This window comes from Genypterus blacodes, unplaced genomic scaffold (assembly GCF_046128005.1).
Source record: "Genypterus blacodes isolate CSIRO-AG114 ecotype Tasmania unplaced genomic scaffold, CSIRO-AGI_Gbla_v1 ptg000111l_1, whole genome shotgun sequence".
Taxonomy (NCBI): Eukaryota; Metazoa; Chordata; class Actinopteri; order Ophidiiformes; family Ophidiidae; genus Genypterus; species Genypterus blacodes.
Genome location: NW_027466915.1, coordinates 476383 through 499254, shown reverse-complemented (window position 1 = coordinate 499254; position 22872 = coordinate 476383). Strand labels below are relative to the sequence as shown.

At 39.2% G+C, this 22872-nt stretch overlaps 1 protein-coding gene across 2 annotated transcripts in view; it reads left to right on the top strand.

Annotated features, from left to right (window-relative positions):
- Nucleotides 1-22872, top strand: part of tmem132e (transmembrane protein 132E) — a 273517-nt gene that overhangs the window by 223707 nt on the left and 26938 nt on the right. For both annotated transcript variants that reach the window (XM_076161302.1, XM_076161301.1), the window contains exons 3-5: nucleotides 948-1088; nucleotides 10579-10771; nucleotides 18114-18257. In XM_076161302.1, coding sequence (XP_076017417.1) covers nucleotides 948-1088; nucleotides 10579-10771; nucleotides 18114-18257 — 478 coding nt within the window. The remainder of the gene's footprint in view (nucleotides 1-947; nucleotides 1089-10578; nucleotides 10772-18113; nucleotides 18258-22872) is intronic.

The following is a 22872-nucleotide window of genomic DNA, read 5'->3' as shown; positions in this document are numbered from 1 at the left end:
TCCAGACCTCAGTGAGCTCATAGATGGCTGTAGCAGTGCTTTAAGGTTTCAATAGCCTTGTTTCCATCCAGCAGCTGAATAAAAACATGTGAAAAGGAGTTTGTGGATTGCGCTGCCTCCAACTCATTTCCAATAAAAATGATGTGCATGTCATCCCCTTGTAAAAATCACCAAAAATAAAGCAATGTTGAAAACTTTTGCATATATTGCAATTTCTTAACCTCTTCTTTATATTTAGACAATATTTGAATCTTGTACTTGAACTTATCAAGACTTAGACTTATTGAAACAAATAACAGAACATTCCTGTTGTTACGGTTACATAAGTTACATTTCATTGTGGAACCTTGTCATTATTTTCCTTCCTTCTTCTACTCGACAGGTTAAGTCGCATTGCTTAAGCATCTTACATTTGCACATATTCTTGCCTTTTATTAGCTCTCAAAGTTCTGAAATATGGCGACATTCATTTGGGCGCAAATATAGAGCTAATCTCATTTCCTCTTCTGTCCAACTTTACCTTTTTGCCGTGCTGCTTGACGTGAAAACACATGATGTATGCTACAGGTTAAGTTATAGCATACATCATACACTTGCTAACCCTGAATAGTTTAGCAGGTATAGAGAATAGATGGAGGGAAATGCATTATTCACCAAAACCTGCTTGGACAGAAACCTAATTAGTGATGAATCTGTCTCTATGGTCCTACGCAGTATAATACATTGTACATTTTATTCCATAGAAAGTGTTAGGGAATACTGCGATCTAAAGTCTGAGCCGTGTGGTTTCATGTATCACCGCACTGTCGTCTTCATTCGTCTCTGTTATTGATTCATCTGTGGAATTGCTTTTGCCATGACGCAATACATAGGAGGCGTTCACCTCTGACCTCCATCATAAATCATCCTCCTCTAATGAAATTCTTTTCCCTCACCATTTCCTGCAGGGTCAAAGCAAAGAAAGGGGTGAACTTGCTGCAGACTAAGTCAAAGAATGCCCAGTGGAAGGTGGACTGGGAGGTGCAGTCCGGTGCCAAGCATTCCATCACAACCATCGACGTGACAAAGAACAAAGCAGTCAAACAGGGGTAAGTCAACAGCCCCAGGCCTAAACACACAGCGTTCGTCCAACCAACTACAGCCAACTGTACAGCTGTTGATTCTCTTATCTCTCCTCCTACACACAAAGCAAAGAATTATATTTGTCTTCTTCAACTAAGCACACTCCTGACGTTTCCCCACTGTGCAGTAATCATACTTCACACATCACACTTAATCATTAAAAGAAATAGCATTGCTTCTAAATGCCTCAGCAGCTTACAGTATTGAAGATGAAATACAACTTTGGCCCACAGAAATGCTTCACTTTATAGCAGAAAATCAAATGAATGGAGATTTTATCTGCTCAGTGTCAATAACACCTGCTGTTGATTTAGTCTAGGTGGAGGCATGAGTTTGGACTGCCTGCATTAAAATACCTTTAAAAACACTTGAGGACTGTGTGTGCCCACGCATCAACTCTCAGTCACAGTCCTGTACTGTGATAGAGCAGTCATTTACTTTGCGTGGTCGCATACTACTTTATGTAAACTGTGAAACTGCCTGAGCCATTTGCGATTTGCCTATTTATGGGGAAATGTGCTCTTTTGGCCTGACTCAGAGTAGAGATACGCACACCTATAGAGGGATTCAATTTTCAAAATGACCCTTTTCCATATTCTGACTTGAGTCTTACCAGAGGTGTTTAACAAACCTCTCAAGTGAGTTATGACATCGGGGCGGAATAACCCCAGATAGTGATTCTGCTGCTATCTACGATTCAGACTTGGGACTTCACTCGTTTTCCGTTGCCCCTGCTCCTCTCCAAATGGAAATTGTTGTAAATGCTCCTAGAGACACCTTTTATTGCCTGAAATCCACGTAACAGCATTACATAACACACGTTATAACACACGTAACACTATGTACTGAGAACTTAACACACTTAGTCCAGGTAAATGAATAGATTACGAAAAATGTCTCATCATCTCAAAAGGGCACGTCTTGTGTGGTGTTCCTAGTATGCAGTGGTCAGTATCTACTGTGGTTGCCAATTTTCTCACTACCCAATAAGGGACAACATGGCGGTGTGGGTATGGTGCTCTGTTGAATTTCCAGCTTGTGCTTTTCCAGACAGTTCATCAGAGCTCCATTAGCAGTTTCATCACTGTCTTCATAGAAATCAAGTAACCTGCACTGCACTCCATCAAACAGAGAAATATCTCACGCACACTAAAATCATATTTCTATTTCCCTTGTTTGAGGCGTCGGTGACAACTGAGAAATACATGGGCTCACCTTTGGTCGGGCACAGACGATCCAAAACATTCCGCAAAGAACTCGTGCTTGTTATGAAAGACAGGTGTCAGAGCACACGGTATTGCAGCTTGGCTTGGAAGAAGGCAAGCTTGCAGAGGCAGTGTGATGATCGGTGCACTGGTATGCTGGGAAACCTTGGATCCTGGCGTGTAGATGTTACTTCGACATGTACCACATACCTAAACATTGTTGCAGATTTAAGATTTAAGATTTATTTATTTTTATTTTATTGTCGTATTACATGCAATTCACAATCAAATCACACGCAATTGAAATTTGTCTTGCACCCCCTCTTACATATCACACACACAAACACATGCATTACAGAGGGTGTGCAGGGCAGCCATTATACAGCGCCCATGGAGCAGTTGGGGGTTCGGTACCTTGCTCACGTGCACCTCGGCAGTGCCCTGCTTGGTCTATACGGGACTCGAACCGGCGACCCTCTGGTTCCCAAGCTGAATCCTTATGGACTGAGCTACTGCCGCCCCTATCAGGTACACCCCTTCCTGGCAACGATATCCCCTGATGGTAGTGGCCGCTTTCAGCAGGGTAATGTACCCCGCCACTCTGCAAGAACTGTTCAGGAATGGTTTGAGGAGCTTGACAAAAGGTTCAAGGTATTGACTTTGCAACTTACAAGACTTTAGTATCTGCTGCTAACGTCTTAGATACCACAGCTCACCTTCAGAGGTCATGAGGAGTCCATACCTCGACAGGTCAGAGTTGTTTGGGTGGCACAAGGGGAACCTACACAATATTAGGCAGGTGTGTTGGTTGATCAGTGTATACACCACAAGGTTCAGTGAGTATCCAAAACATTTGTCTGCCACTGAATCAGCGCTAAATTGTTCCACTGGGGAAAGCAAATAAAAATGAGCAACCATAAATCATAGTTTGTGTTGTGCTCAATTCATGGAGAAAATAATCTGTGAGCAACAATTTTAGCTCCGAATATTCTATTATATAACATACTGTGGATTCTCCTCTGTATGAAGAAGAAAATCTTGTTTGCTCTTTAGTGCTGTAGTGGCTGTCTCTCCTGCTATATTTAGTGACCTGTGTCATCTAATCTTTTTAACCCTGTCACCATGTGTGAGATGTCCTGTAGGGGTGAAGCATGAACAGAAACCAACATGCCCTGCTACATTTCATCCAAAATCCCATCCATGGCCCCCTTCAGCAAAACAGGTTTATTGGATAGAGCTATAAAGAGTGATAAAGTCGTAGAGGACTTCAGTGAGATACATTCAGAAGCTTTCCGAATCATTGCACTGGTTGACTATGTGCATGAAATAAGTTTCTATGTAGAGAAGAAAATCTATTCTGTATCAGGCATCTTGAGATTTAGGTTCACAAAACATATGTATTTTTAAATTGCAACTCATTACGATTTCAACTGCAATTTTAAAGATCAGTGTGAATAAATATAGGGATCAAAAAAATCTGTAAATGATTGCTTGTACCATATCAGCAGATGAAACATTACAATAGTGATTGAAAGGATCCGGCCACTGTGTTTACCACTGTATGTTTGGCTGACGTACCTGCACATTCTGTGGTTTCACTGCACCGCACATCTGCGATCTCCTCAGGCTGGAGGCTCCACAGGGCAGCTGTAGAATTTCCATAATTATCCCAGAACACTGCAGGTATACTGATACCAGAACATTTGGAATCCTTCTCACACTGTTATATATTTAAATTAATCACAGCTTCTTATGATTTGACAGCCGCACGGAGCCAAATTGTGATTTGAATTGTATTAATTGTGCAGCCCCTAATCAAAATGGAGAGGAAATTCAATAAAGCCCTAAAATTGTATTCACCTGACCGTGCATTTACTTGGTGAACTCGGATGCCCTCCCATAGCGAAACGTTTCATGATATAGATTGCAGTTGTTGCACACAAAGAAGTACAGAGTTTGGGGGATATTGGGCTGTTTTTTTCCTCCGTTATTGAAGGATCAGCAAGTAGATTCCCTGTAGCTTTCTTTTTAATTATGTTGCTGTATTTCCAGGGCTGCTTTCTACTTACTTTGAGTGGATGAGGATGAGGATGAGGTTTATACTTCACAGCTCAGTTTTATAAGAGGGAAGCAATAAAGCTATTTTTACATGTTCAGTACTAGCACACAGACAGAAACTTGAAAATGATTTGACTCTTTTACTTTTGAAGGCAAAATGTATGTAAAAGTGCACATTTTTCATGATGGACCTCATGAATTAATTTCCGAATTAAATTAATGCTGGGGTTTCTTTGCAAAGTATCAGTTTTTAAAAGGAATATATGTGAAACACAACACAGGAACAGCCTGTATATATATAAATACATATATATACAGTATATATAGTCCCTTATGAGGGAATCCTGAAGAGTGTTCCCTAATCACTTATTAAACATAGTAATTAGATAATGAATTCAGTGACTGTTTGGATTCATACCACTTTGTGACGTTATCTTTGCTTTAGTAAGAATACTACCCCACGCATCATTATACACGGTCGACCATTAAGTTGGAATAATTGTTTATTCCAACTTAATGGTCGACCGTGTATAACAACAGTCTATATACAGACTCTATATATAGACTGTTGCACATAAAGTTGGTTTAAAAAATCAGTCCAACTTTATGGGTGGCCGTGTACATAATCTTGGTTGTTGCAATTTTGTCTGAAAATCTGGATTTGTTTACTGAGAATTACCTGAAACAGATGAAATGAGCTGACAGGGTTTTGTCTTTGGGGCATTGTTGATGTCATCAATTCAGTTTTGTCGGATCAAAATAGTTTTTCTTATTCACATGTCCATCTGGAACTCCAAACTCTCTCAATCTAACAGCTGCTTGTTGGTTCAACCACACTGACTACTACATTATTGATTATGGTCTGAAAGGTGCCAATGATGATCTTCTTGATGCTGAGACATCACTATATTAACTTATTATTGGTTGTGTTTTGTTTAGAAAATAATTTTGTTTTAAACAGACAATGAGACAGAGCCAGAGTTTCAGTTTGTAAGAAGCACATTTCCAGTGACAGTATTGAAAAATCAGCAACAGTTGCAGGCTAACAAGAACTCACTGATCAGGCAGAACTGTTCAGGAACTTATAAGGTCTCACACTTCACTCCTGTTCAGAATTGAAGCCTTAAGTGGGAGCACATAAGCCTATTATGTAATTAAAATGACACTCATGAGAGAGAGAGAGAGAGAGAGAGAGAGAGACTGAGACACAGAAACACAGAACTTAGAGACATGTCATGTTTGTCTTAATCTGCATAGTCCTGGATCATGTCATGCCTCTGCCAGAGGAAGCGCCGTAATATTCCTAATATAAAGTCTAAAATGTAATATTGCTCAGTTCTCACATTTCAGTTTTCTCATATGTTCCAAAAACTGACAAATGTTGAGATTGGCAGTGATTGGTGATGGATTGATAGCCATACTTTACAGATATATTTTCTTTTCTGCACCCTCTCTGTTTACATGCCATGTCTGAATCATGGATAGATACACTTTTCTTTTTGTGGTAAATTGCATCCTGTGCATGTCACTCACCTGAGTTTGACTATGCAGATTTGCAACTTTGCTATTAACTCTGCATTCATCTTCGTCTTACATTAGGGCTGTTGTGGTAATCTTTATTGATCGGGTGAAAATCTCCTTGTACAACTATCATCTTATAAAATAATACCTTTAAGAAAAATACCTCGATTTCGTAATATTTTTTGTGTATTTTGTATATGTTATGCGGAGTGTATACTTGATGCTTTGACACAGAATGAGCAAAGAGCACTCTAACCCTCTTTTCACTGTTTCAGTTCTTTTGCTGTTTTGTTTGGTAGCTCTGCCTTGCGGCTCTTTGATCCTTTATTGAACTCTCCTTGTTAATCAGTTCAAACAGTCCTGTGATCAAAGGATGAAATCCCCCTGAGCTCTGAAAAAGCCCCAAGCTCCGCCTTTTAAAATATATATTTCCTGCTGTACAGACGGAACATCATTAACCAAATGGAAACAGGGACGGACATTCTTGAGCATGTTTCCTCCGTTTCCTCTTCTTCTTCCTATGGCATGGTGTGAAGTAATTTACCTTTTCACAATCCACTACTTTTAATGTTGTACTTCTTAAATATGAATCCTTTTTATAAACAACAAAGATCAGTGCAAATCTAATGTTTTCTATTTGTAGTGCAGGATGATCATTTTATTCTGTTTTCTCTGAAGCCTTTGAAACTTGGCTGAAGTAGGAATGAGGAGGCACAGTATTTAGTATTTTAATGAAAAGGTCACCCTTAAATCCCAGTGAGACAATAAATATCACTTACTGAGCAACAACACTGAATTAATTCAAACAACATTAATAAAATCTCTGGTTACTCTTGTTATTACTCAGTGCTCAGTCCGTCATCCAGCCATGTCATGATGCACTCAGTGGCAGGACTGATATGAGAAGCTTACGCTGCACTGAAAATTATTTAATTATTTCAAATCATGCTCAGTCGACCCTCTACAAGTAAGCACACTTGCATCATCATTCTTGTCACATCGCTCCACCGTCATTGAATTGAAAAGGAATAAATTCTCTACGGAACAAATATGCACATACTCACCCAGCCGGCTGTATTGATGACAGCTTTAGTACATCACAGATAAATGTGAGTGTTTGTTTTCAGTGGGTGATGGTGAGACAAGCAGATTGAGATCTCATCATGATGTTCCAGAGAAGAAGCGTTTTGAGGCCTGAGGACTGTACGGCTAGTTTGATCCAGCTTTCATTACAGGGCACTCAGACTGAATGGTGGGATGGATCTTGCCAGCACTTCACTTTCATTTAATGGTGAGGTTTAGGTGGGATGATTCTCGTCACGCGTGGAGAGAGATTTAATTTGCCCCCTCGCCACCAGTGAGATGGTTTCATGTCAGGCTTGTTGAATTCGAGAATTACTTGTCCAACAAGCAGGATTTTAGTAAAAGGGCCGATTGTATCGCTCCCAAAGCCACATCTGTTCCATTAGTAAAATCAAGACCCCAGCACAGTTGTGATGTCTTTGCAATGGAGAGACAGCTAGAACAGGCAAAAAAAAGAATGGAGCATGCTGGTCATAGTCAAATCTGCAATCTCCACAAAATTTTGAAAAGTGTCATTAAGCAAGAGGCAAAGTTTAACAAATCATCAAATCATTCCAATTCCCTTGCACAGGCTCTACACTTAAGAACCTTTAGATGGATAAAGAAAGGTGGCAGGGGAAAGATTAGGCAGCAGTGATTGTTTATTGACAGGTCCTGCAAACTGTTTCCACTCACAGACAGTCCCTGATTAATTCATGGGAAAGGATAACTTCATCAAATGTAAGCAGGAATTCCATTATGAAACTGCCATTTCTGATTAGCTTCATCATCTGTCTTATCTGTCTTATCTGCTGTACCATACATAAATCAATACATTTATACGAAAATAAACAAGCTAACAAGGTGTTAGCTTTTATTTTAAATAATATTAAAAATAAATGAGAAGCAGAAAATTAGGAAAACCCTGTCAGTGTGCAGAGGTTTCCTCTATCTGATCCTGGTGGGGATATTGGTCTCCAGGAGGTTGACCCTTAGTTGGTGGTCACCCAAGGCTATGACACAGGTGTTCAGATTGATAAGGAAGTGTTGATTCAACTGTATGGATATTTTGGAGGTTGTTGTGACTCGTGTTATATTGGATTTCATTATAATGAAAATGTTTTATACTACTCCCATTTGTTTTAATTGGGATGGGAAAACAATATGTAAATTTCCGCACAAGACAATAAAACAAACAGGTGCATTGGCAGAGTTTCAGCCACTTAACTTCACCTCTACTTTGTTAAATTAAGAAAGATGACAATAGACATTGGCCAAACAATAAAAAGATGTCAAACTAGAACTACTGGTAGCAATCGTAGAATGTCACCTCATGGCTTTCATTTGTTACGAGCTCATATCAGAGCCTAAATCATAATGTGACAACTGTGATAACTTTGACGCTTTTTAAACGTGATTTTAAAGTAGAGCAAACAGATTGAAGAGTAAAGCAAGTAGGAGAGCAAGTTGAAAGTGAGTCCTGTAGTGATGAAGCTTCAGGTTGTATACACACACTGACCTTTAGGATGTTATTGTCCTGTAAATTGCCTCGTATCTATCAGGAAGTCTGACACCTGCTCATGCTGCCCGACTGAAATGTTATGATGGGACCTTTTCCGATGACAACTTCTGTGTGAGCTGTATATTGATTGAGCGTAGTATTGATTGTTCTCCACTATGTTCTTGGTGCTGGCTTTTATTCTTAAATCTGCTCTAAACAGCTTATTGGACATTGATTCAGCGACCTGAGGAGAATACCAGACTAACCCACTCTGTCTGTTAAACTATGTTAAACACTTAGCCTTCGGTTGTTGAACTGCAACAGAGAGTAGCTGGGACATTTTGTGCTGAAATGGTTATCTTCTATAAGCTGAACAAAAATGTAAATGGCCATTTTCAAGTTGTTTAAATAATACCACGATTTGTCCTATGTGTTCTTTTCTAGCATTTATCCTTTGTCCAGATAACCCATCTCCGACACATAGCATATCATGCATCTATCTCCTGTAGCATATGAAGATACTGATTTAAAAGCCATGATCACTACACAGGTGTTCCTTAGGGTGGGCCCTGAAATGTTGGTTTCACCGCTGGTTGACACAATCAATGAATTTCTGCACAAAATGTCAGAAATCGCCGCGCTCGTCTGCGTGCTCGCCATCCTCACTGGGGACTTGATTTGTCTGCAGGTTGGCGTCACAGTCGATGTGAGAGGGCAAGAGCTCACCTTCAATAGCCACTGGCAAGCTGAAGAACGATTTTTTTTTACCAGTGAATCATGGTTTCACGTTTTGATGTCAATGTTGTGAACAGAGTGGCCCATGTTGGTGGTGGGGTTATGGTAAGGGCAGCAACATTCTATAGGCAGCAAACCCAACTACGTTTTCTCCATTGGAATTTGAAAGCAGAGATATTGTGATGAGATCCGGAAGCCTATTGCTGTGCCGTTCATCCACCACCATCACCTGATGTTTTAGCATGGGTCAGACAAAATTGAGCAAATGTCTGAGCTTAATGCTACAGTGTAAATGTATGAGTGAGCCCCGAGCAAGAAGCTGCGTAGTTTATTCTCCATCGCACAGTTACAAGCGAGGTCACACCTGAAAGCACACCGGTGGGATAGAATGTATATATATCTAGACAGGTTACCATTAGAAATTGCTTATGCTGACATACTTGGAGATTGCATAAGAACCTTGAGACTAATCAATAATACATGTTCAAAATACAAACATCAGAGGTCACAACATAGTCGCAGCAATGCCAGATGCATCCTGAGGTTTTTAAAATTTTAATTAATTAATTTTGATTTTTTTAAAGAATTGCAATAATAAAGTATATGCAACTTTTTTGTAAATTAAGAATAACTTCATAAGAAACTTTCAAAATTGCTGCATAACAGTGTTCTAACTGAATGGGACATTAATTGTTAAATACCAAGTAATGCCTTTGTTTTTACAAATAAATGCCTGAGCAAAGAATTGTGCTATGAGCCATGATTTATGGCACGTACCTCCAGGCTTTGGTCAAGCCCTACACCCCTGCCCGACCACTTCGCTCTGCTGCCTCCAGGCGGCTGGCTGCCCCGTCGCTCAGCAGCCCCTGCGCCCGATCGACGCGGTCACGGCTTTTCACTGTTCTAGCACCCCAGTGGTGGAATGATCTCCCGACTGATGTCAGGACAGCTGAGTCGCTGCCCATCTTTCGCCGCAGGCTGAAAACCCATCTCTTCAAGAGACACTACCCGGAGCCGCCCTCTTAGGACATCACCTATTTTGTCCTAGCTCTTCTGATGCACTTATTTGTTTTCTAATTTGTCCTTTTGTTTCTCATTCATCTTGGTACCTAACTTATTGCACTACTCTAGCACTAGTTATGCTCTTAGCTGTTGGTTTTGGAAGGAAATGCACTTACGATTTCTTGTGACCTGTTCTTCAGTTCTTTTATCTACCTATGTTGAACGCACTTATTGGAAGTCGTTTTGGATAAAAGCGTCTGCTTAGTGACCGTAATGTAATGTAATGTAATGATTTACTGTACATTAATATTATTATTGATATGTGGGTTTCATTGGTGTCCTTTTCTTTTTGTTTCTCCCCTCCCCTGTCAGAGATATATTGGGCAATGTTGAGTTAATGCAGCTGGATTTTGAGATGGAGAACTTCACCAGCCTTTCAGTGACCCGGAGGATCAACTGGAACATCGACTACAAGGGGCAGAATCCACCTCCCGACTCAGAGAAGGTTGTGACAGAGCTGACAGTGGTGCAGCGGGACATTCAAGCCATCATTCCTCTGGCCATGGTGAGTGTGCTTTACTAGTTTTATTATATCTGTCCTGTGTACTGGATATTTTTCAAATGTGACAACAAAATATTATTCACCTGTGCATGGTGTTGATTAGTAATAGTGACACAAACAATTCAGAGGATAGAGTTCACAACACTTACTTGGAGTGTTAAGTGTAAATGAGGCCTGGTCAGTATTGCAAACTTGCTTTAAGGTCTTACTCAAGTTAAGCTTGTATTTGCATTTTTCATACGTTTATGTATGAATATTCACATCAAAAACAAACCATTAGAGCTAAAATATCATATAGCAAGTCACAGGAATTTGCTTATTTGTCTTACATTTTCACAATGTGAGTTATCAGTGAGCTGTCAGGTCATATTATGATTATTAGCAGTAGAAACCAGGATATCAAATGTCTCAGTAGCCCAACTTTTGTTTCTTGTCACATACTATTCTACCTTCAAGCAATTAGATGTACAGTAACCATAGAAAAAGTCGCATGTAGCACCTAGCCACAACGTTATTCCATCTTAAAACTCAGTCAGGACTTACAATTATGCAGTCATGGTAAAAGACAGCCTTCTTGTTTCTGGGACCACTGACTGCATCCTTAAAGTTCTTGATTTCCCTCTATATTTGTCCTACAAGAAGCACCAAATGATTCTCTTCCCTGCACTTTTCAGCTTTATTCACAAAACATCCCCACCCACAGAGTCTACATGCAGCAAATATTAAAATGGACAGCTGCCAGCAACTCTCTTTAACAGAGTACTATAAACTTCTAATACTTGTGAGAGGAGTTATGATCCTAGTATAAAAATGTAATAGTAAGTACAGGTGATTGATTATTGTACATCAAAACGTAACCATAACCTCGCCTAAGTACTGTAAGGTAAAGCAGTAACCTGTTTTTAGAGCCATAATCACAAAGCTGTATAAGCTTATGTTTACTTGACCCCGAGGGGGGGAACTCTGTGTCCATAAGGAATCTTGGCAGGAACACTTTTGTCTGGACACTGTAAATAATTTCACTGGTGACTTGCTGCACTGGTAATACATTGTTTAAAGAGCATCAGGCACTCTGCGGTTTTCTCATTGGGAATGAACACCTGTACTCACTGTGATGAGTTGCCGATTGTTAAGAAGGCCGACCAATCCCACAGTACTTAAGTGTGTATTACACTTCTAATCGTAGCTCTTCTCTTTGCCTTGTGAAAGGCAGCAATTAGTGACAGCAGTAAACAGATTATGGGAACAAAGGGAAATTAATCAAGTTGGTGCTGAGCACCTCAGGCTGGGCCTCTGCCTTTTACTTCTTCTCTTATGGCCTCCCCTCACTCACTCGGTGAAGTAAAAGCCAATGAAAAAACACTCATATGGTATTTGCTCATGGAAATGTATCATGCATTGTAAATGTTACTGAAGGTTAAGTCTGGATCCAGGTGGGATGTAGATGGGTGCAGCAGCACTGTGTCTATTGCTGTGTTAATAAAAATAACTCATGCCCATCACTTATAACACACGGGAACAGGATAATTATCTGGTGGCCACAACTTAGTTAAGTATGGGAACAGGATAATTAACTTGCGGCCACATACAATTATTGCAGTGTGGGCACAGAATGTAAACAGGATCCTGCTGCATGTTTTCAGTTCTTCTCCTGCCTTTTAATAAAATCAGTCAGCCCCATTAGCTTAGAAAATGTATCATATGCTTTGATTGTGCATTTAAGATGGTGTAGGCTAATAAAAAACAAAATGACTCCTGGATCTTTGCCACTTCAGGAGCCACAGCCAATCATATAACCATTTATTATATATTTGAGTGTCATTTTTTGTGGCCAAGCATTATTTTTATTTGCACAGGGTAACACCTCTCCTCTTCTGTACCTTGGCACGAGTCTGAGAAACTAATTTAATACTTATAATGAACATCTCTCTAACTATACCCACCATCTATTGCCAGAATAAATCTAAATTATTGTTGCATATTAGCAGTAATGGATAAAGTACCTCAAAGCCATACGTGAGTAAATATAGTCTCAAAAACACTCAAACATTGCTTTGGTACAAGTAAAAATATGTGATTGAAATAGTTTTATGCAAGTTTTTCCTTAAGTAAAACTACTTTATCCAAGCATCTGGTGAAAAGTGAGGATTTATGGGAGTCAGACTAAATCATAAACAGTTATCAGGCAACTTTAAGTCTTTCGAAAGTGTGCGATTCTTGCGGGTAGGTCACCTGTGGTCTTCTCCTGTGATGGGCTTTAATCCATCATTTCACTCCTGATGATGGATTGGATTGTAAATATCATCAGGACAAAAAGAAGAAGTTCCAGATACCCATTAGTGAAAGTGAATAATGTTAACGGTCATGATTCGTGATTGATGAACTGAAAAAAGGTGGTTTTGTTCAGAGCAGATCCGACTTTATCACTATTATATGGCAGGAGGCTGGGAAGTCTAATGTTGTCTGACTGTTTTGTAATAAAATAAAAGGGGGAGGACATGGCTTAACCTGCTGAACTCAGTTATAGAGGTAATTTTGATATGTAGTGGACAGGATAATTACAACCATGCTATGCAGGAGCAGCAGTTATATTGTAAGCACTGGCATTTTTGTCTTTCACAGCGATAACTCAAATGTGGATCAAACTTGGTTGGTTTAGAATAGAGTCAGGACCTTCCTGTTCAACTAATTTTCAAATCAGTCAAAGGATAAGGTGACGTGCTAAGGTCAAGGTCCAAATGCAAGTGGAAAGGCATATATTATGGAAATTACAGGAAATGCAGATATGCATTGTATTAGTTTGGTGATCTTTAAGTTTGAGCACATCACCTAAAGAATATTCATGAGAATTGTCCCATTGTCAGAGATAACACAACACATGATACACATAATACATTGATCAATTCATTAGTCATTTCAATAAATGATTTGTAATTTGAGGGCATTAATTAGTAGTTTTAGGCAAGGATTCATCAGTGGTTGTTGCAGTTTAACATCAAAATTAATTAGCCTGGAGACCCTGACACCCATCTATTCACCTTAACAGCCCACACAGGACACCTCATTGAAAGCAGTAACATTGTTAAATAGGAGTGAATCGGGTCAGGAAATGTCAATGGCAGAGTAGCCCTTACCAACAGCACAACATAGGGCAGACTGTGAAGTTGAAAGTCCTTCCACACTTTAAAGTAGTAAAGGGACAAAAGTAAACCAACCAGCTGTGGCCATACAACACTGACAGCTTGTAGAACAGATCAGCACTTTCAGAATGTGCTGATGTAGAGAGCTGGGAGATGGGTTTATGTGCAAAACACAAATAATCCATTTCTCATTTTTAAAGTGACACAGGTCTAGGTTTTACCCCCCAACTCTTACAGGCGCGTGAATAGGGAAACAGCAAAGGAGGGAGGAGGCAAGAAGATTTAGATTGTATTGTCTCCAAAGCGAAATTCTTTCCCACAGCACTGTACATAACAACTTTTCATCCAACCCTTAAACCAGTGTTTTTCATCCAGTGTGCCGCGGCACACTAGTGAGATCGTCAGGTGTGCCTTGGGATATTATCGAACTTCACCTAATTAGTCCGCGAGCCGATCCGAGATCGCACATCTCGAAGCGCACTCACCGCGTCAAAGATATTCAGTTCCAGGAAGGTGGGATTAAATCAAATTCAACCAAAGTGTGAGAGAGGACGTGCGCTGTATAAAGTTCCGAGTATTTTCCCCCAATGTTTTCGATGTATCTGTGTCCAAATCACATCTTTCTACTGTAAAGAAAAACTAACATCCCAAATGAATCAATCTGGATGACGCTCCATGTATAGCTATTGTGAATTCATCATCTCAAAGTTTTTATATTTCAAAGTATATTTGTATTCTTTTACTTGCCAACAGAAGTGATATTTAATTAGAATTAGAATTTGACAATGATAATTACTAATAAGGAAATGTGCTCTCCAGTAAATCATATTGAGATCCTTACTTTGCTAGAATCTCTTACATGTACTATCATACTCTTGCACACACCCGTCATGGTTTCTTATATTTATTAAAAATAATAATAAATATCTTAATATTAAATATATATATGCGTTTTACATGTTTATATTCAAGTGCCTTGTTAAAATCACACTCTCTTGGATTCGTTATGTTGTACCGTATGTACGTTCGTAGACCAAATAGTCGGAAATGTCTTCAATTGATGAATTCAGATGAATTTTGATGAAGTTAGCATGTGATCAAATGTCCTAACTGGGTTACTGTAGATTAAGTTACTGATTGTAATTTAAGCAGGCAATGATAAATCCATTAAAGATCATTAAAACATTTTCTTTCCCCAAAGCTCCTTCCAGACTTAAATGTCAAACATTGACAATGACCATTGATCGACATCCAATTAATGGTAATTTGGCCTGATTAAAGCTAGATGACATTTCTATCAGCTCTTTAAGGTAGTTAAGTTAAAAAAAATGTTTCAACCAAGCAAAACTTTTATTGGAATATGATGTGGAAATTATATTTGTATTTAATTTATAAGTTACAGTGTGTGTAATAACTGTTTTACTGCTTCATACAGAACATAGTAATTAAGTCAAATGATAGATGTGCGCAGTAGAGGATGATTTTTTGTGTTCCAAGTTGAATCCAGGCAGGCATAATTAGTGCTCCCAAAGCAGCACACTTTTAATCGTATCCTATTTTGTCTAGTATAATACCTAGCAGATGCCAAAACAGCAAGAATAGCTTTGGGATGATGTCTTTCAATTAGGATTTAGCCCCTGAGTCCAGTCAATTATCCACACAAGTCTACTGTGCTTTGCCTTCTATAAATTGGCTGCATTTTAAAAACAGAAAAACAAGGAAAACATCTCTATCTTAAGCCTAAGATTCAGTACCAGAAGGAATTCCTGTGAAAAATTGTAGATTTCTCCGCTTTATTGTTAATGAAAAAAACAATGTCACAGATTTCAGCCTTAAAATTTGAATTTGTGATTGGAATATATTCCATTAAAAATCCATTTAATAATCAATCTAATAACATTCACTGTTACCAGCACTGCCTCCAAATCCCAAATTGAGGTCATTAATGATAAAGCTATACACAGTTCAGTCTAACATTTAAAACACAGTGAATCACCATGTGTTTTTGGATACCTAAATCAGTGAGTGTGTCTTTAAAGTCCACAGCACTGTCTCACTCTGGTGGCGTCATGAAGTTACAAGAAGGTACTTGTCGAAACTTCAAAGTACTTCTCAAACCTGAAATCAAATTATTAAAATTCCATTATCCTACCTTTTACCCTCTTGACTGTCTGTCTCTGGATCTGAGGAATGGAAATGGAAGGCCTTCCACCTTAAGGACATGTCAGCTGTTATTTCTTAAGGCTCCATGATGTTGATAACTGATGTCGATAAGATACAGCTTTATTCATCCTGAGGGAAATTGCTGTGCAACAGTTGCAGTAGAGTAGGAGATTGAAAAGATTCACCTCTAGTGCAAAAATAAGTAACCTAGTTTCATTTAAAACTGTATGAATTAACAGTTCTGTGCTTGTAGTTTAATGTGGGGAAAAAATAGTGAGACAGAAATCTGTGTACCTGTCCTTCACGCCACTCTTTTGAAGATTGTAAATTGAGCAGACATGTAAATAATCTTCTTTTTGATTTGGGGATATTATATTATATATTATATAACATGTTCTGTGTTTCTCAGGAGGAAACACACCCTTTTGAACTCTTTTCAGGGGGCGTAGCTCGCACCACAAATGAGAGCTCTTGTTACCTTCTAGCAGTATATATGATCTATGAAAAAATCATGAATTCACTCACACTTGACCTGAAGACCTTGTGTGTATTTTAATTGGCTATTTCCATCCCAGTGCAGGCAAATTAAGAATGTTAATTGGCTAACAATGTCAGCCTTGTTTATGATCAGTATATTGGAATCCAGGACTATTATTGATTTTGCATACTTGCTGTATTTATCAAGATTTAATCTATTTTGTATAGATACTCAAGCTGTTAACAGTAATCTGGCAAATAGTACAAAAGTATTACTAACCGACAAACACTAACACAAGCAGTTTCTACTAAAGCTTATTATGAACTACCATTGTTATATGAACTTTGAAAGTAGAAGAAATTACTTAGAAGTGAGTAATTGTGCAAAACACCTAGTCAGAAAACAGGAGAAAATATCCAAACCAAAATATGACTCCCAACGCTACAGCTCAGAACTCTCTAGCCACAAATTTTCACTAACAATTTCCACACTTGGGCTGCTGCTGGTAGGCTGGAGGAATGGGAGGAGGAGAATCAAAAGCTAGTTGACACACACCCACACCCATCAGGCATCAACCACCACACCTGAAACTCATAACCACCCACTCACCCAATCAGAGAGAGAGAGACAATACCTGTTTCCTCAGAGGGAGGGACATCCAAAGAGACTTCACGACATGTTCACAAACATAACAATGGCCCTCAGTGCTGCACACATGATAGAAAAAGATATTCTAAATAAATGACAGGATCTCCGTCACAAGTGGCACAAAAGCTGGTAGACATTCACAAGATAAAAATCACCTACAAACTTCATAATGTCCCCTGAATCCTCTCCTCTTGTTATTTTCAATTGCGACTTGCCTAAAATCGGTGCCTTCATCTTGACTGATAACATCAAGTCCTCGATGTGTATGTGGATACAGAGACCTGTACATACACATACAGTACAAAGTGACAACAATGGTTCCTCTGGCATTTTCTATAGATGTGGTGGAAGTCAATGAAAAAAATCTCTCTCTCATCATCTTTCCCCTCTTTCTATATAAAAAAATGATCTCCAAAATATCCTACACCTGTATGCACAATGTCATGTACAATGTCTGCTTCAATAAAAAACAAATTGCAAAAAAAAAAAAGTCAATGAAAGACTTCATGTGAGATGTTTGCAATGCTGTTGAAATTCCTTTTTGTAGCCTCATGCCTCTAATATCCACTTCTAAATAGTTATGCCATATATTCTGGCATGCAAATGCCTTTTATGACCTTTATTCAGTCTGCAAATTAAGTGGGACGCTGTGGCCCGTAGGAATCACATGAAAAACCTTGTTAAAATAGCCAAATGATAGAATTCTCATTCATCATTTATTCTTAGTTCCAGGTGCTTATTGGACAGCCATCTTGACACAACAGTGAAGTTGATGAAATCCAATGAAATAGATCTCTCTGTGACACCTATGTTTTACCTTACAGCATGATACCTGAACCCCTGATGATGATGATGATGATAATGATCTTAAATGTGGACAGTAATAGTGATGAAATATTTTTTTCTCTCTCTACAGGACACAGAAATCATCAACACAGCCATTCTGACTGGCCGTACTGTAGCCATCCCTGTCAAAATGGTCTCTATAGAGATGAATGGAGCAGTCACTGATGTGTCAGCCTTCGTACAGTGCAAGTCCTCCAATGAAGACATTGTTAAGGTACATCACACACTCAACTCAAATTAACACTGAGTTCCCAAATCTGTGTATCTGGGAAAATATGTCAATTTAAAAAATGGAATCTCTTGAGTCTCCTACTACTGTAGAGTGTCCCAGCAGCACAGTCAAAACATCATGAAATCGTAAAAACTTAATTGCTGCTGTGCCATATGTGCTGTTGATTCAGTTCCTTCCTAATGCCCCAGATGAATGAATGAGTCTTCATAAAGTGCTGCATATAAATCAATAGCCTTGCAATGGAGCAGTACAATCATTTGCTTTTTGAAATCCAACACCTGCTGTTGGTTTAACATAGAGACACCTTGTCCCCCTCTGATTGACATACACAGCAAACTACGTCTCTTTGTTCACTGGCTATATGCAGAGCAAAAAGAGTAGTGTCCCAGGATGCATTGCAATCATGACTTAACTAACAGGGGATCCAAGCCGCAGAGTAATATTTATTTTTATTTGTTGATTAAATAAATTAAAGCAGGATCACAACAACTTACAGAGCACATTAGATTAGAGGACATGATTACACACTTATTTTCTCTAGTCAATCACAAGCATAACAGATTGTACTCAGGCAGATTGCTTAATTATATAGGCAGTACAATGAAGTGTCACAGTATCATTGTGCACATTGAAACAGATGGTGTGAGTGAAATAGTTCAGTGACCTTACTGTCGCTGCTGTACAGTGACAGTTAACAAATTGCAAACTATTTTGAATCACTGGGACTTGTGCAGTAATTGCTCGCCACATGGTCTGATCTTCACCCAAGTCCTAATTATGACAAACATATTCAATTACACTGGCCAGCAATGCCACAGAAAATATATTTTTCCCAGTGAAGCATTTCAAAGGTTTCAAAATAGACCTAAGTGAAAATAAAAATCTGTTTAATATGTTTTATGTTCTTATGTTCCTTCAAGGTGGCACAAAGCATTGCTAGTAAGCAATTTGGTCCCATAGCAAGGTGGTCCTAGATTTTACTCCAGACTGAGCCTTTGTTGTGGATTCTGTATGTTCTCCTTCCTGTAATTTGCTCCTATAGTCCAAAGACAGATAGATTCGGTTCATTAAAAATTGCCCATTGGTGTGAATGATTATGACCTGCCTCTTGTCCAGTCACCGCTGGGACAGGCTGCACCCTGTATAGAGGATGGATAATCGTTCATAGTTTGGTAAAAGCATGTGTCTTTGGATTTCAATACTGGTAGAAACTTCTTCAGCTGCAAAAACCTCCACTAAATGTTCCCTCTAGCTGCTGAACAGACATTATGCAAATATGCCTATAGTTTCACACATGGGAAACCAATTAGGTCAGAAATAGTGGTGGTTTTAATTTTGTTTCTGTTGGTTTATATTCCAATTCTAAAATTAGCTGTCCAACCATGTCTATAGAAGACAGAGAGAGTCATCTGTCTTTGTCCATCAGTACACCACAGGGGGGCTGTCTTGTATTGGTTGGTTCTTTTGTGTCTTTGTCTCCTTATACAATGACTTTTGTTTTGTATTTTGTACTGTATATTCATGTACCCTTAAAGTCCCTTAAACCTATATCAAGGCCAAATTTACATACAAACTTAAAGTGGACGGAATTTAATGCTTGAATGACCAAAGTGCTGCCTGAGATCTTGTCTTGTTTCCTCAGTTTATGCTTATTCGTAATTAATTAATGATAAATTAACTTAATTTCGGTATTTTTTTAGGATGTCCTTGTATTGCAATGGTAAAATTGGCAGATAACAATAATACATTTTATTTGGAAATCCTCTATAAATCAGAAGGAAGAAAGAAATAGGATAGGATTTATTTAAATGATGAGGACAATGTTACTTTTAGAAACTTTGGCTAACTTCAGTCTCGCTCTTGATTGGCACTGGAAAGCTTGAAGCCAGTTAAAGTCACAACCTTCAGCCCGAGCCTTTCCAAGCAGACCTAGAGCGGCTGGTGGGACAGTGCCCCTTTGGAAATGGGCCATGGCTGGGTGGAGGTCTCTGCAGGGTGACACTCACAACACACCCTTTTGAACTCTCCGAATAACTTTCCCTCACGGTTCCTGTCTGCTATCGGCCTCTTGCTAGTATTTAGCCTTAGCTGGAGTTAACCACCAGCTTTGCTTTGGGCTGGTGGTAAGCAGCCGGCTTCAGAGGAGATGAGGAGGTCGTTGGTGACATATCAGGAGGGCTGTTTCAGTGCTGTGTTGTGATCTGAATATGGATTGAAATCGGCTATACATGCGATTGGAGGCCCGATTTTGAGTTGAGAAGATGATGACGCCTTCCAGTATTTTTGTCAGAAAGGGGAGGTTGGAGATGGGTCTGAAATTATTAGGCATGACAGGGTAGAGGCCTTTTTGAGAATGGGGCGACAGCAGCTATTTTGAGTGCATGGGGGACAGGGAAAAGTTTATTGCACCGGTGATAAGCTAGAAGATAGGATTTGACCAGAGTGGAGTGGATATGGTCCAGTGCACAGGTGGACATTTTTCCTGTAGTACAAGCTGACAGACAAGTAGGAGAAATGGCATTAATGTTGCAGAAGGTTATGTTGTGTCAGTGTTTTGGGTTGGTAGCTGAGCTGTCAATGTCCATGATGATGGTCAGGTGGTTGGAGATTTGAGGTCAAAGGTGTTGTATGGTGATTCCCATAGAAGAGCCACAAAGAAGCACAACAACATTTTGAAGAGCGGGACAAGTATATCAATATTATTATTATTTTTGTTTCATTGGGTTTTACACCCAAAACGTATTGTAGCGGCCATGCCGCTGTGCGCATCAGACACTTCCTCAATTGCAAAGTAAAGACTCTTCTCATTGAATGCTAAATGTTAAGTCGAGGATTGCATATTGTTGTTATTTCTGTGTGATGTTAGAATGTGGTTGAATGTGGCTTTGTTGTTTTGCTCAGAAAGTGTTCATTGTTTATGGTTAATTTGTTGCAACTGTAAGTTAGAGTGTGAGTCTGGCTAGCAGATTGGCACAGTGGTTGGAGCAGCGAAGAGACGGCGATCCAACATAACAACGTAACATTTGACCCCAGAGGTATATGAAAGGTTATTGGCCATATATGACTCACAGTGTGATCAACTTATTGTATTTATTGGCTTTTTCTGCATATAATCCATATTAAGCCACACAAATACAATTAGCAGGATAAGCAGCCTTTCAAAGTCAGGTGAGGCTCGTTTATTTGGATTGCTTGACACCCTAGGAACTATGGATTGATCTCACAGTTCAGTTGATATCAGTGTGGTACGTCTATAGTTTTATGTACTTGTTTGAGGTGGATGGATTTATCGTGCTATCAGTAGAATAGAACAGGTGTCGTATTTGGATGGCTGGCCTCAGCACATCATTTATCATTTTCTCTTAGCCATTAAAGACAAGGCACTGGGCCATGTGATATTGAGTGGGCTTGCTTCAGCGCCCCTGCCATTGAACATTCGAGGCTAATTCACAATGAGCCCTTCAAGCTCAGGAAATACACTAGTCATGACAGTTAAATACAATGTCCCCCAGAACACTGAAATAAAATATACACAGTGCCCCTGACAGTAGTTTTTTATTTTATTTTTCCTACCCCAAACATTACTCTTGTGCCATAAATCATGCAGATCAATTCTAATCCCATTTTTCAGGCTTTATCCTAGACAGGCTAGCTTTTAGCTTCCGTGTCCCTTATCACATTCTTTGCTAGCCCTCCAAGTGTGGACTTCCAGCAGCATTTGAATTCAAATAATGTTGGTGACTTCTGTCGCGAATAAACCTTTTCAGGCAGGTGTTCTTCTTCTTTGGATATTTGCCAACCCAAAGCTGTCATAATTTCCCCCAGCTTTTTAAGGGGAAAAGGTGACACCACTTTCACTCTTCTTTCGCTTTTATTTATTTCAATGGCTGATCCTTCTTCCTTCCATGCAAATGCAGCAGTATAGGGCAACAATTATACAGTAACTTGGGAAATTGTGTTTTTGTGGCCATGTGAAGGAATGCATTCTAAAAATACACAGGGCAGTTGTACAAGATGAGAAGGATAGAATTCATTAAATAAGATGATACAAAACATGAGAAGAGGAGATGTGAAAACGCAGGGCGTGGGTGTCTGGAAACATCTTGGCCATCAGTGATCAAGAGCCCCCTCAACCTCCAACCCCCATAGACCACCTTCTCCCAAGGCTGTTTGAATCACATTAGCAATCTGAAGGCTCCATCCTGTGTCTGTCTAAAAGTACATCCTCTCCACAGAGCCATTGGCCAGGGTTTCCCTTGCTCTCTTTTTGTTTGCACTTTTTGTTGGAGAGAACTTACAAAAGACACAGAATTCTTGTCAACAATCCTTTATTTTAAGACCAGCATTAGTAGTTAAATGCACTCAGCCATCAAATGAGGGATGTCATGAATTGGAAAGTTTGTCTGTTGTAAGTGTCTGTCTGAAAAATTTGTAATTGGGGATTTTCCCTTTCTCCTTGTCTAATGTCAGTGTGACATTGAGCTGAAACTTATTTGTTTTCCAGGGCTGGCAATTGAAAAGAGTAATATATTTACCAAATAGTCATGTGTATTTATGTGCTCTCGATTTGTAAAGTACAAATTAAATTTAGTGAAGG